Genomic DNA, 14936 nt, shown 5'->3' with positions numbered 1-14936 from the left:
CCCTGCCCAGTTGAATACATGCCTCAGCAACTTCCTGCCTGCAGGTGAAGGGGCAGGCTACTGCTGACTCAGCAGCCGTCTCTGGCATCTGGAGGTCTGTGACTGGCAGGAGCGGTTTGGCCTTCTTGGTGGGAACTGCTGATTCTGTTGTTGCCTTCCCCATGGGAGCAATGTATGGTGTGGGGCTTATGGGGGCAGTCTTAAAATGAAAAGCTGCGGGCCTGTATGGAGGCAGGAGGCTGAATGGTGGACTGAGAATGGTGGACTGAGTTGGGCCTGCCGCAGCCTGTGTTGATGGCAAGTGGGTTGTTTGCAGCTGCAAAAGGCTCTGTTGGGTCTGCTGTGGCCTATGCCGATGATGGGTGATGGAGGCAGCAAGGCAGCGGTTGGTAGCCACAAACAGCTCCGTTGGGCCTGTAGTGGCCTTCATTGGGCCTATTGCAGCCTACTTGTGGGCCTACTGCAGCCTACTGTGAGGATGGACAATGTGGGGGAGAAAGGCGTATGCAGCAATGGACCGGATTGGCGGCCTTCATTGGGTCTACTTGTGGGCCTATTGTGAGGAAGGATGACGGGAGGGAGAAAGGCAGATGTGGCAATGTAGTGGCTTGGCAGCTGCAAATGACTTTGATGGCGAGGAGGTGATCTGGCGTAGGCAGCCAGATAGCTGCTGATGATTGAAAGACGCTCCACTGTAGCTGCGGCCTCGGTTGAAGTGGGGGGGAGAAAAGGAAAGCCAATGCCTGGTGTTTTAGGTGGGCAAGCCTCTTCCATGCACCTGCTGGTGTGTAAAGAATTTGGTTTTGGGGATCTAAACATTGCAGTCCCCTGCTCCTCTTATAGATATATAGATATAAATATAGATATATAGATATAGATATATATAGATATATGTACTCCTGTAGCTATCATGTGTGTGTGTGTGTGTGTGTGTGTGTGTGTGCGCGTGTATGTATGTATGTATTCATGCGAATGGGAGAAAGGATCAAACCTACCCAAGAGGAATGACAACTAAAGACAAACAAACATAGAAATATACAGGCCTGAACCAAGAGAGCAGAGAGCAAAGTCAACCATCTTTGATGAAGGCAGAAAGAACTGTGATAAGGAGCCACAGGAAGCAAGAAGTCCCTGCAAAATTGAACAGCACTCCTTCTGCCTTCAACCGCTAGGTGGAGCTAGCTACCCACCTGAGGTCATCTTTACACGCACAGGAGAAAGGTGTTTCTCTGGGGTCACCAGGACACCTCCAAGACCCACCCTGGGATGCAAAAAAGGCAATAAAAATCATAAGGAAATTGGGTGGAAATTAAAGGGTCAGGAACTGGCCTAGCATGTGCAAGTTTTAGTTTCACGTTAGTTACAATTGCTTCAATGTTGTTAGTGTTTTCTATTTGTGTTATGAGATTATATTTTCAAGCTTGGCCAGACAACAAACTAGCACTCCATGGAAGGGGCTGTCAGGGCCGGCCTGAAGGGCCCCTCAGGGTAGGTGGGTAGCAATAGCTTCCATGATCCATGGTGCGGGTCATGGGAGGGAGTTCCGAGACACCCCCCCTACTGCCGTGCAGACCCGTGACGGCTGCCTGCAACATGCTCCACCTACCTCTCAAAGTAAATCCTGGTCGCCAGGGCAGCTCCAGGCATGCTGAGGCCTGTTCTGCTGCAGGCGCAAGTCTGCCATCAACCAAGATGGCGGCTGTTTTCCTAAGGGCCTGATGCCTCTGCTGCCAACTTGGCTGATGGTGCCATGCAGGCATGCATGTGCCAGGACCCAGGGCAGGCTGGTGTCCAAGGGCCCCAGCATGCCTGGCACTAGCCCTGGGGACTGTGGTGATGGTTAGCTGGAATGTTAACTCTTTTCTACCTCAAGCGCTAGCACAGGAAGACAGTACCCACTTGGAGGTATATTGTTGTGCCCAGAGAAACACTTTTCCAGTGAGTAAAACCATTTTAACATTCATAGAAATTAATAAATGGGAAAAATCATATGGAATGATGCTTATAAAAGCAAACTAGCACACTTTCAAGTGGAAATTAAAATAAAGACATTGAATATTGAATTATGAAATTAACAAGTCTGCAATGCCTTCATACCAATCTGTTGCTGAAGAATTATGGGAGAACAGCATTCAACATTTGGCAGGCTGCAAGCTGACGGCTCTTCATTAAGAACATCTTTCTCCTACAAAATGAATTAATTTATATTAGTTTAAAGGCATTTTTAATCAGCTTTACCTTACATTTTATACATTTATACATATACATTTATATAGGTAAGTTAAAAATAGCACTTATTCCATTTATAACTTTTAACAATACTGAAGCACATTATCCCCTAGCTTTTGAAATTAACGCTTTAAAATATCTATATATGTCTATAAAGCACCCACACACAAACATGCTTCTCTATTCTCCCTGCTATATATATTTCCTTTCTCCATCCGTTCTTATACTTTCTGTAGCGTAAGATCTTCCAAACTTGTGTACTGTATAGTGCTTACAGCCCTAAGTCTGTAGCAGCTCATCCAGAGGACTATAGTTATCACATTAGTTGCTGCCATTGCCATCTGTCCATCATACAACCTAGATTATCTATTTTGGAAGTATTTCAGTTCATTTGACTTGCCACTCCTCCTTCCAGAAGTAGAATCATACAAGTTAACAGAAGCTTCATCTGTCTATTTTATCAATGTTTCCAGTATAGACTAACAGCCTACAGTAGGGCCCCACTCATATGGCAGGTTAGGTTCCAGACCCCAGCCGAAAAGTGAAAAACACTGTAAAGCGCAACACAGCATCAAAATGGTGGTGAAAAAGGCAGGAAAGTCTGACAGCACCATGCCCCTCAAGGGAGAGCAATGGCGGCCATCAAGGGAGAGTAGACAGGTGCCTGGGGGGGCAGTGACAGGTCAACCAACCCCGCAGTCGACTAGCAGAGCCAAGAACCGCCAGCACGCACTCTAGGCAGTCTGCGCCACCAAGCGCTGCTGCCTCCCCCCTCAACCGGAGCTGCAACCACAAGCTCCAAAAATAGAAAGGGGGGAAGGGAGAAAAAAGGCTGTTGCCAGGGGAGAGTGCCACCACCGTGAGCTCCAAAGGTGCTTCAGTAGCAAGTACAAGGAGCCACCACCGAGTGCTCCAGGCAGCTGCAGTAGCAAGCCATGGGGGGAGGAAACCATCGCCATGAGGCCAGGCGGGGAGGGGACAGATGACGACAACGCGGTCAAGCAAGTCGCGAGCAGAAGCCACCACCACGGCAAGCTTCAGACTCGCCGCTTCTGCCTGCGGGTGCAGAAACGGCCCTGGAGGAGGGAGAGACGTCACCGCCGCAGCTCCAAGAACAGAGGTGGCACCAGAAGCCTCCGCCATCCCCAAACAAGAGGGGCAGGCAGATTAAAAATGAAGAGGGGGGAACAACTGAAACCAAACACCCCAAACCAGCTCCATGAACGGACAAAGGTGAAAGAGGGAGGAGGAAAAAGTTGGGACAAAAACCCCAACAACCGACACCCAGTCCCAACACACTCTCTCACACACATTACCCACGTGATGGCATGCTACCGCTGTATTAGTGAACCGTCGAGAAGCAGAACGCCGAGAAGTGGGGCCCTACTGTACTCACTTAAGTATAACAAGGAGGGAGGAAACAAAAGAATGGGGGAATCACACAATTTTTATCCCCCACCCCATTTCTGGATAGTTTATCTGATGGGTCATAATGAATTGTTCACTTCACTCCTGTAGCTATCATGTAGTTATTTAAGAATATGATATTCTCCTGTTTTGGTTTTGAATTTAACAGTATGCCTGAGCTAAAGACACCAGAAATGATCACAACTGTCTCAGCTCTGGCCACAAGCTAGACACTCTCACTTTGCTGATTGACTGCTCTTCATTAAGAACACCTTTCTCCTACAAAATGTATTAATTTATATTAGTTTAAAACATTTTTAATCAGCTTTAAAACACACCTTTTATTATACAGATAAGTTAAAAACAGGACTTATTCTATTTATAACTTTTAACAACAATGCTTAAATACATGTTTATCCCCTATTTCTGAGCTTTTGAAATTAATGCCTTAAAATATCTATATATCTCTTCAAAGCCAGAAGTAGAACCATACAAGTTCACAGAAGCTTCATCAGTCTATTTTTAATTGTATCTGTCATGCACCAGTGCCACCAGCCTGGCACTCTGTGCAGTCCCAGGACTCAATTTCCCACCCAGGGCAATTGATACTGGCAAAATATCTCCCCTTGTCAGGGCTAAGTAATCCAACAACAGCCCTGCAAGGTAGGTAGACTGCCGCCACCCCTTAAACTGGTAACCACTCTGAGTCAAGGGAACACCCAGAACCCAGAAATAAACCTGCCAGGGATTCCAAAAGACAAGAGCCAGAAGGGCACTCCTTGTCCTGGAGCCTCAGGCAAACCCAAATACACAGTAGTCTGTGGTCAGTGGCCAAGGTACCAGATTCAGAGCCAATTTCTCCTGCAATGAACACACACTGGTAAATAAGAAGTAGCTTTATTGAATAAAACATAAGTGCACAATTAATAGCAGCAAAATGGTTCCTCAAAACTCACACTCAACAGGGGACAGGTAAAAATACAAACAGAGTTCAGACACAAAACAAAACAAGACAACTAACTAACCTAGTCTCTACTTGCAGAAGAGGTAGTTGTTGTAAAGTCCCACATCTCCTCAGAGATGCACAGCTTGGGTAGTAGATGGCAGTGGAACCCACACAGGTACCCACCTATAGGCAAGATGGAACCCAGGGGAACAAAGGCTAAAGATTTCACTCCTATACTTACGGAAAAGTGCCTAGTAACAGTCCAGAACTAATTAGCCAATCAAGGGGCTTTTTCATGATGTAATACTTCTTGTCTTCATGCCTAACTGGCACGTAGGCCCACCATTCCCAGGCTAGGCTGACCTTGGGTACCAGGTTCTTAACAGATAAGCAGGTGTTCCCACTTGGCCTCCTAATTAGCTGCAGCTGGGAAATGAAACTGCAAAAATCTTTGCTCTCACAAAGAGGCCTCATTTCTGGACAAGATGAAACCCCACAGTTCTTTGCACAAGAACCATGTTACATTCAAGCGTTCTTCACAGTATCTTCATTTTCTTACATTGAATGAATGAATGAATCAATGAGTATTTATTACGGTCAGTGACCAGCAAAAATCACAGTACAAACTATAAAAAGCATCATAAAAGTTAACAGTACAATAACTGAATACTAATAAGTCTATAAACTCAGTCTAAAAAACGTTCTTCAAACTCCAACGGTCATTGCTTTGGCAGCGCTTTTCGATATTTAATCGCCGCATCACAAAAACTCGCAACCTTGGATGTTACTAGGTTTTTTTTTTTTCAGCTAAAAGATAATGTACATAAAAAGCAGGGTCCCTACCCGGAAATTTTTGAAGGAAAGGAGTAATAAACTGGATGCGGAGGACATGATAAAAGGAACATTCTAGTAAAACATGACTCACAGTCTCTACAGCACCAGTATCACATGGACAGTGACGTTCAGAGAGTGGGATTTTCTGGTACCTACCCTCTAGGAGTGCAGAGGGTAGGATGTTATGTTTGGCCAGTGTGAATGCTTTCCTGAGTCTAGGTGTATGGAGGAGGGCCAGATAGTGCGCAGAGGTAAAAGCTTTTGAATAAAGGCTAGGGTCAGAGTTAAGACCAGCACGGGACAGGTGGTTTTGGAATTCCATATCGAATTTTCTCTGCGTAATAGCTGACTTCATTTGGGAGAAGCCTAGCACTAGGTTAGTAGAGGAAGAGAAACCCAGAACAGAAAGTTTAGTAAGTAGAGATTTTTTCCATTTTGACTGGTACATATCAGATAACACGAGAGGGGCCAAACCGACTGGTGCAAAGATCAGTTTTAGCCAATACCTGAATTTAAGCACCCATATACGAGCCTCAATGGTAGGCAGCCCAGCTTCAAGGCGTAGGTTGGCATTCGGGACACATGGGGGAGTGCCCAATATGTTCCTTAGAAACTTAGTTTGAATAGCTTCAAAGGAAGTATAGCCGCCATAGACACTTATCTGGGCGCCATATAGTAATTGGGAGATGACTTTAGCAGAGAATACCTGCAGCGCGGATGGAATGAATTGCCCGCCCTTCGTGTCGAAGGAGAGGAGTGCCTTAGTGCTCCCCATTGCATTTGCCCTAGCATTTTTTGCCTGCAGGTGCCATAATCCAGAGGAGTGAAGGGTTATTCCCAGGTATCTGTATGATAGTACTTGTTCTATGGGAATACCATTTACTCGCCACCGATGTTTCACCCTCTTCCTTGTAAATACTACAACCTTAGATTTACTGTGATTAATGACCAGCAGTTTGTTGTTACAATAACTGGTGACGGCTCTGAGTAGGCGACGAAGGCCAGTACTTGTGAGAGACAAAAGTACTGCATCGTCGGCATATAGAAGAATAGAAAGAGGCCTATTCGACAAAGTAGGATGGTGCGTGGGGCATTACGTCAGGGTTTTGATTAGGGAGTTAATATATAGATTGAACAATGTGGGGGCTAAAATACAGCCCTGCTTAACTCCTTTGAAGGTGGAAATGGGTCTAGACAAGTTGCCAGTGCTATTACATCGTATACGAACCTGAGTGTTCTGGTATAGGCCACGAATCAAAGCTAATAAGCGTTTGTCAATGTTGGTAGATTCAAGTTTTGACCAAAGCTTATCTCTTGGAATAAGATCAAATGCTACCTTAAAATCAATGAAGGCAGCTTAAAGGCATTTTAAAGTGTATTTTAACAGTATTTCACTATTATCTTGTATTTTGGACGTTGTTTGGTTCTTTTATTGTTTGTTTGTTTTTGGTTCTTGATTTATTGTACTTATACACTGTGCTTGTTTTATCTTTTATGTACACCGCCCAGAGAGCCTTCGGGCTTAGGGCGGTATATAAATTAAAATAAATAAATAAATAAATAAATAAAGAGCGCCCCCTGGCTTGGAGGTATATTTTTCAACAAGATGTTATAGGACAAAGGCGTGGTCCAAGGGGGAGCGACTTGCCCTGAAACCGGCTTGCTCCTCCTCCAAAATATTTTCCTGCTCCATCCAAATGTGCAGTTTTGTAAGTAGGTGACTTGCATAAAGCTTGCTGACAATATTTAGCAGGTTAATTGGTCCGCACAACTACCCTTTTTGAAGATTGGAATAATAGTGGCAAGGCCCCAGTCCTCAGGGATGCAGACAGTTCGATCAATATTTGTAAATAAAGCTGCCAGGACCGGTGCCCACCACTCTGGGTTAAATTTGATTGCTTCTGGGAGAATGTTATCAGGCCCTGGAGCTTTACCCAACTTCAAGTTAGCGATTAAGGAGGTGATTTCCTGAACGGAGACTGGGGGCCAATTGGGGAGATCGTTTGTGGGGTTCAATGCCCATTCGGCCCCAATTAGGCCTCCTGAGTAGATGTTATGGAAATGCGACTCCCATGAATTCACGGGTATGTGGTAATTCAACGAGGTCAACCCCTGGCTACCAGCTTCCAGAAGATGGACGAGTTCTTAGATCTTGAGGCTGCAATCAAGGACTGCCAAAGGTGAGCCAGTGCAGAACTTTCCCCCCGCTTAATTAAAAGTTTGTATTTCTTTTTTAATGCGAGGCACTTGGCAGGCAGAGTCAGGAGGTCCTTTGTTCTGTACTCCCTATATTTCTCTACTAACAATTTTTTTCAGATCAACACAATCCTTATCAAACTATGGTTTGGAATTGTGTGGACGGATGGGGGGTGTTGTCGATGGCTTGGGAATTAAACAATGTTGTACATCTAAGATCAAGTCATAATATGCAGCTAACATCTCCAGGGGCCGCTGCTAGTAGTTTTTCGTGATGACGAAGACAGCTGGGTGAATAAATTATTCCTTTTAAATCCTTCTCCAACTTAGTCGACCATCTGACATGTGAAGCTCTTATTTCCGGGACCGCTTTCAAAGTTGGGGGCTGTTTGATGTGGATTGTTTGGACACCACAGCACATTGAATGGATCAAAGGGAGATGGTCACTGTCAGGGCGATCGTTGACTATGCAGGAGGACAAGTTACTTAATAGGTCGGTGGACACTATGAAAAAATCAGTTGATGATGCTCCCATGCTGGAGAGAGAAGTGAATTCGCCGCTTTTGTCGCCCTCCACGGACCCATTTGCTAAGACAAGATTCAATCTGAATAGCGCTTGAATAAGACAGAAGCCGGCATAGTTAAGCCCTTGATCTTTAGAGCGGCAAGTTGGTAGAGTATGGGTCTCGTCAGGGGCAGGGGGGACTTCATGGAAAGGGGAATATAGGGCCTATCCTGGCATTGAAGTTGCCTGCTATCACCACCGTCGCTTCTGTGTAGAGCGTTGTCAGCTTGGCTATGTAGGCCTCTAGTTCTTGTCAGATTTTGTTTATTCGCTTTTTCTGGCGATTTGGGGGGAGGTAGACGTTTATTAGTAGTAGAGACATCCAATTAAGCTTGAGAACTAATGACATGGCTAACTCTGGCAGAGAGTCCAGTCTGGTGGCGCTGGTTCTAAGGTTTGTAGCAACCAACACACTCGGACCCCTTTGGGGTGGCCGCCTTTATCACTGGACGTTGCTGCCAGCTAATGAGTGGAGTAGCCATCTAGTTCAGGAGCCTCAGTGGCCCAGGTCTCCTGAAGAAACACAATATCGTGCTTGCTTACATAATCCAAAAAGAAGGGATCTACCATTTTGGAATTCCATCCTGCGATATTCCAGGAGAGAAATAACAGCCGGGATGCCGAGCAAATTGTTTTTAGTCAGGGCTTAGCAGGTTTGCTTCCCGTAGTTTGTTGGGATGGTAAGGTTTTCTGCATATGAGAAGCACTGGCCATTAGAGGTGGTTCAGTCGAGAAGAACTCGATTGTCTCTAGAATTGCATCCTTCTGACTGACGTTGGATATTGGTGTCTGTTTGGGGTTAGAAGGAAAATCCCTATAGGCAGGTGCCTTTTGGGGGGAGCCTTCCTAATTTTTGCCCAGCCATCTCATTTCTGTCCAAGTAGGCATTGCACTTGTTGCAACTGTTGCCCTTGAGGGCGCGGTTATCTGAATCTTTTTTATGGGAAATTGGGCTAAATTTGCTGCTGGCAGGTTAATTTCTGCTGTGATTGATCGAAGAGCATGTATATTGGTTACTGGAGGCCTGTGGCTAAAGGTTGTTGACATGAGGATTACCTCCGCCTTCCTAAGAGGCTCCTCCATCAGTTGGTATTCTTTCCGGGCGCTGTTATTGGTCGTCGCAGCCAACAGGTGCTTTAGTTGTATAGTCAGTCTCTGCAGCCTTGAAATTATGTCTATTTGAGCTGGTGCCGGTAGAGCAACGTAGGCCTCAAATAGATTTTTTTCTTCTTCGGTGGGCAAGTCATTCCCTTCAGCACTCCCTAGACAGTGGGCTGGATCATTATCCGTAACCGCTGACTTAGGATTGGCTAGGTGAGGTGGTGCCCATGGAGGTAAGGGTTGCTCAATCTCAGCTTACAACTCAATTAAGTTTTCTCCGGGCGCAGGGGCTGACGTTACCAAGGGGTTCTTAGTTGATATGAATGAACGACTAATTAAGGGCTGTGGGATGGCTATATTTTCGAAGAGTCTTGTTATGGTTATGCCAGTTGATTGAAGGGCGTCTGTTTTTAAATAGCTGGCTAGTTTTTTCAGGAGAGCTGAGGGTGACTATAGTTCGAGCTGTGACCTGGTTAAAGTATAAATATTCCACACTGAATATATCTCCAGAAGAGAAAAGGCCTGGCATAATGCTTTCAAATATTCCCAGAAGGTGAGCCGTGCATTCTTTAAGTACAATGTGACTCGGCGGTTTAGGGTAGTTGGACAGCACTAGCTTCAGACGATTAAGGGCTAAGGTCCATTTGGCCTCAGAAGGGTGACTCTGAGCTGATTTAGCATCCAAGAATGTAAGCAACCAAGGGTCTTGCTGGTCTGAAGTCTGACACTGGTGGAGGTTGGTAGTTGCAGGAGGTAAAGGGGAGGGGGATGTACCTTTGTGGTTGGGGGCAGGTTTGTCGTCATCCAAATGTTCCTGCTGCACTACAGGTTCTAACCTCCGATCAGTCTTCTGGTTAAGGATAGCGTCCAGTAGTTGAAAAAGTTTGGCAAAGTTCATTTTGCTGTAACGCTTAAACTTTGGGTGTTTTATGTTCTTGCTCTTCTTGGAGATGTTGCTCTTTTTTATGATATTACATTGTTTGTTTCGTTTATTCCTGGAGGAATTCATGGGCATCTTAGTGCCCTGCTTTACCCTTCGCGTAGTTTGGAGGTGACTTATAGAAGTCTGGGTTCCCCATGATGTGCTACCAGACCATCGGGTAAGCTTGCTATGTGCCTCCACTATGTGGTTAAAAGTTTATTAGACTCAGACAGAAAAATCTTGATAAGATCAATGTCCCTGGCTAGCATAAAAAGCCAGCATTCAAGTGGGAACTTGCTGTCTATATTTAGTGGATTCTCCTCGTTTGATGGATCGAGGGGAGTATGTAAGTTTGTATTAAATGATGAATCATTACAGGTTGGGTGAATAGGACACTGGCACCCAACTTTCGGCTTCGTCTGGTCTTTGGCCACAGCAGGAGCCTTCATCTGGTCCAGATTTTCCACAGCAGCGAGCTCCCATGCAAGGTTAGGAACAGAAAGGATGGGAGGCTCTGTTTGTAGCGCTCTATTAAGTTCCAGCGACCAGTCTAGGGGAGTGTTTGTCAAGGGAGGAGTATTTTCATCTTGTGCTGTGGGACTGCTGGCTCTATTGTCATCTCTGCTGGGGCTTCTAGATATACTGGCCCCACTTCCCTTAAGCCTCTTTCCGTCTGTCATATCCACTGGATTCTCCGGTTGTTCTTTAGAGATAAAAAAGCGATTTATCTTTGCTTGCTTGAGTTTCCTAGTGTGAAGGACAAGCTCCGATGGGGTCAGCCCCAGAATTTTATAGTCTCTCCTAGTGTGAACCATATTTCCAGCTGTTGCTTTAAATGGGCGAGTTGGATAATGTGAAGAAGTGTCAAAATAAGGTGAATTTCCTACAGCCCACACAGTTAAATGAGCAAACTGTTCCTCAGTGCCACTGGGGATATTGAAAATCTTTATTCTTTGCTTACTTGTTAGTGCTTGTTGGTGCTTGTTGGAGCTCCTCATCATGAGCAAGACCAGACCGCAGGAGGGAGGGGGGAGGAGGTAAGATAAGACACTGTGTAAATTTCACTCTCCGTCAGCCAGAAACAGCAATTTTATGGCTTTTCAGAAGTAATTGGTGTGGTGGAAGATAAGAAACGGCAGGAAGGCGAATGTTGGTGATTACTTCAGTAGTTTTAAAATATCTTTAAAAACAAAAGCAAAGAGCACTGCAGAGCTGTCGAAATGCCATCTGGCGGCTAGTCGCCATTTTCCTCAGTCTCTTCATTGTATTTTACATTACAGAATGTTCACATGAGAGCCCAATCCCTGCACATTATTATTATTATTATTATTATTTATTAAATTTATATCCTTTTCCCACCACATAGAAATGACCAGCATGGATCAAGTTGTATTTCTACCTTCAGAAGGGCAGTACTAGGGCTCTAATACCCACATTGCCTTTCCCCCACTAGACAGAAATGAAGCACAGGAGTCAAGATCAACCTTTTTGCCTTTGCTTCCTTTCCCTGCCATTTGAAAAGTAAACCTGGAGACTAGGATCAATTGATTGCTCTTCTGCCGTCAGTGTGTAATGGTCTAATGGGGTCATCCAGCTTTTTGGATCCATAGACATATTTTGAAATTTGAGACAAATTCTGTGGCACCACCACAGGCTAGTCACCCCCTCAATTCTTTACTCAAATCCAATTCTTGTTCCAGTTCACTCATTTCCCCCATGCCAGCCAATTCTCTCTCCCCCAAGATCGTCACACCACATGCGCACCTGCTCTCTCACACACATACACAAATCCACCCATCCCACACATACAGGGACATATCATCTGCATTTACACTGCACAAACAAGTGAACCATATTGGAACTCATGACATAATCCAGCATGAACACATTGCCACACTTGCTATATCTCTCCATCAGTGGTTCCCAAACTTTTTTCCAGTTGACCACTTGAAAATTGCTGATGGTCTTGGCAGACCACTTAATGATTTTTCTGCTGTTGAGCAATTTAAATGCACTAAGCTAGGTGCTACATGATTTTAAATTATGTTTTTAATTGTATCCCAATTTTTATATTGTATTTTATTATAATCTACATCCCATAAAATTCAAATTGTAATACAATAAAATACAATATAAGAAATGAAAGAAGCAATAAAAATACAATTAAAATCAATATTATTATTATTATTATTATTAGAATTTATTACCAGCCCTTCACCCAGAGGTCCCAGGGCTGGTTACAACAATTGAAAAACACATAATTAAAATAGTTAAAAACAACCTAAATAACATCACAGAAAATAAGGGTGGGTCCTAAAAATATACATCTCAGGTGTCACAGCCCAGGGTAAAGAGGTGTGTCTTCAGCATTTGCCAAAAGTTGTACAATTAAGTTGCTAGATGGATCTGGGTGGGGAGTTTCACAGAGAATGCCCTCTCCCGGGCCACCCCTCCCCAAGCTTCTGAGGGTGATGGAGCTACCAAAAGGGCCTTCTCTGCTGATCTCAACATTTGAGAGGGTCTGTAGGGAAGCAGGAAGTCTTTAATGTAGACACTCCATGGACCACTGAATGGAGCTTGTGGACAACTTGTTGTCCATGGACCACAGTTTGGGAACTTCCGCTCTACATGACCTACCACACAAGGTCATTGTGAGAACAAATACTGGAATAAAATCATGAATATGCCCAAGGGCAGCCATCCTCTAACTACTATGTTATACAGCATCATCACTTTATTCAGGAAATCTGTAACAACTATGAACCAAACCAATGAAAGCTTGCTTTCCTCAGCTAGCCAGAATAAAACACACCAGTAGTTTTCACCAAAATTTGAAAGAAATATATGATGTGCCCATTTAAAAACTGGAGTAAAAATTTGTCTATTTTCAACACTTTTTTAACTTGTTGTGGCAATCATTATTGGATTGGGTTGAAATCTGGCACATTTGCAGACCTTAGCTGGTGCATCATGCATAACATGTCTCAAGTTATTAAATCAACAGATGTCATGTTTATAAGCTATAGCACTTACAGGCTTATAATAGTGGGACTTTTTTGCTACATGCCTTGTCTAATGATGAAATAAGGTGTTGATAATTTTGTTTTAGATTATTTTCTTGTTAACTATATTAGCCTTTTATGCATGTCTGCAACCCAAAAGTCTTTGGGTTGTATCCAATGTTAGTCATATTTGGAACAGACACACTAAAATTAATGGATATTACAAACGAAGGTCCATTAATTTTAATGGGCCTATTCAATGATAAACCACCTCTGAATACCGCTTACCATGAAAACCCTATTCATAGGGTCGCCAAAAGTTGGAATCGACTTGAAGGCAGTACATTTACATTTATTCTGAATAGAACTTAGTTGAACACAATCCCTTGTGTTTATTATCTCAAGCCACTAAAACCTCTGGGCAACCTTAAGAATCCCTGCACTACATTACCTACAATGTCTAGTGATATGCTATTGATAGGTTTTATTCTGTATCCATCCCACCTATGTAGCCCATTCCTCCCACTTGCTGTATTTATTTTTAAAAGTCTACTACACAGAGAGAATATGATGAACAATGCAAAATAGTTCACCTTCCTATAAAGTCTGCCATCTGCAGGATGTAGACACTGTTCCTTCATGAGCAGTTGGCCTTCAGTGTGCACTTTCTTCATGGACTGATGAAATTCCTGTTTGTTCTCAACTGGAAATTTTAGCAGAAACTCTGGCAGTACAAGAGATGCCCCTGTCTTTGTACACTAACAAAAAAGAAAAAAGTCAGCAAGAAATTTCAAGCATTTAACTTCAGTGCTGGGTAGTGAGAACTGTTACATGGTACTGGATGTGCCATTCTTAATGTATTAGGAGTAAAACTATTTTTTTAAAAAAAAACTGTGCATTTATATAATCTACATTATTATTTTTTTTACTACTGATTTTTTATTCCACTTTTCAGCTACCTGAAAGACCAAAAAGCAGCTTATAGTCAATACAACAGAAACCACAGATACAAATTATGAAAATATAACAACTCCTTTTAGAGTTGCAACATAAATAGCTCAGAAGGGTAATCCAGGTGCTATGTGCAGATTTAAACTTCTAGAGGGGTAGCCATGTCTTGTGGCACCTTGAAGACTAGCAAATTCAAACTTGTTATTTCAAACAATGCTTAAAGAAAAAATGCATGTTCTTTTACTATCTGAAATATAAAAAAGAAGTATCACTATACAGACAGTAAGAGCTGCTCACTGAATAAGTAGCACAAAGGTGAATAACAACATACCTTTAAATTTAGATGGTATCTTCACTTCTGAGAAAAAAGTTAGCTTCATTTTTAATAATTAATATAAAAATGATAAATCATTATTTTGTGATTAGCTGGTTGTGACGCCCTTCCCTGGCTCTCCCTGTCAGGTTCCTACCTGCGCGTGGCTACTGCCTGTCACTAGGCACCACCAGGGACTCCACCAGTCCGGACTGTCCTTTTTTATTGTTTCTCTCCCCGCTCTAGCACAGATCTCAACAGATCCCCCTGCTAGGCAACCACCAGTCAAGTCCTAATACTAGTATTCCCAGAGACTCTGAATACTGGTATTGTTATTTTCTTCACCGCTGCCACCATTTGTTACAGTTTCCCTTCAGCCTTGGTCATTACCTTACCCTCCCTTCTGGTCTGTGAAACCCCAGCCAAGGATCAGGCCTTTGGTAAACCAAATTAAGTATTTATTAAAGATA

At 43.6% G+C, this 14936-nt stretch overlaps 1 protein-coding gene across 8 annotated transcripts in view; it reads right to left on the bottom strand.

Annotated features, from left to right (window-relative positions):
• The window catches only part of LOC133385083 (uncharacterized), an 80870-nt gene that overhangs the window by 27018 nt on the left and 38916 nt on the right, over positions 1-14936 (bottom strand). For all 8 annotated transcript variants that reach the window (XM_061627364.1, XM_061627372.1, XM_061627371.1 and 5 more), the window contains 2 exons: positions 13796-13960; positions 2098-2185 (listed from right to left, as the gene is read on the bottom strand). In XM_061627364.1, coding sequence (XP_061483348.1) covers positions 2098-2185; positions 13796-13960 — 253 coding nt within the window. The remainder of the gene's footprint in view (positions 1-2097; positions 2186-13795; positions 13961-14936) is intronic.

This window comes from Rhineura floridana, chromosome 5 (genome assembly GCF_030035675.1).
Source record: "Rhineura floridana isolate rRhiFlo1 chromosome 5, rRhiFlo1.hap2, whole genome shotgun sequence".
Taxonomy (NCBI): domain Eukaryota; kingdom Metazoa; phylum Chordata; class Lepidosauria; order Squamata; family Rhineuridae; genus Rhineura; species Rhineura floridana.
This window is presented reverse-complemented; position numbering and strand designations above follow the sequence as displayed.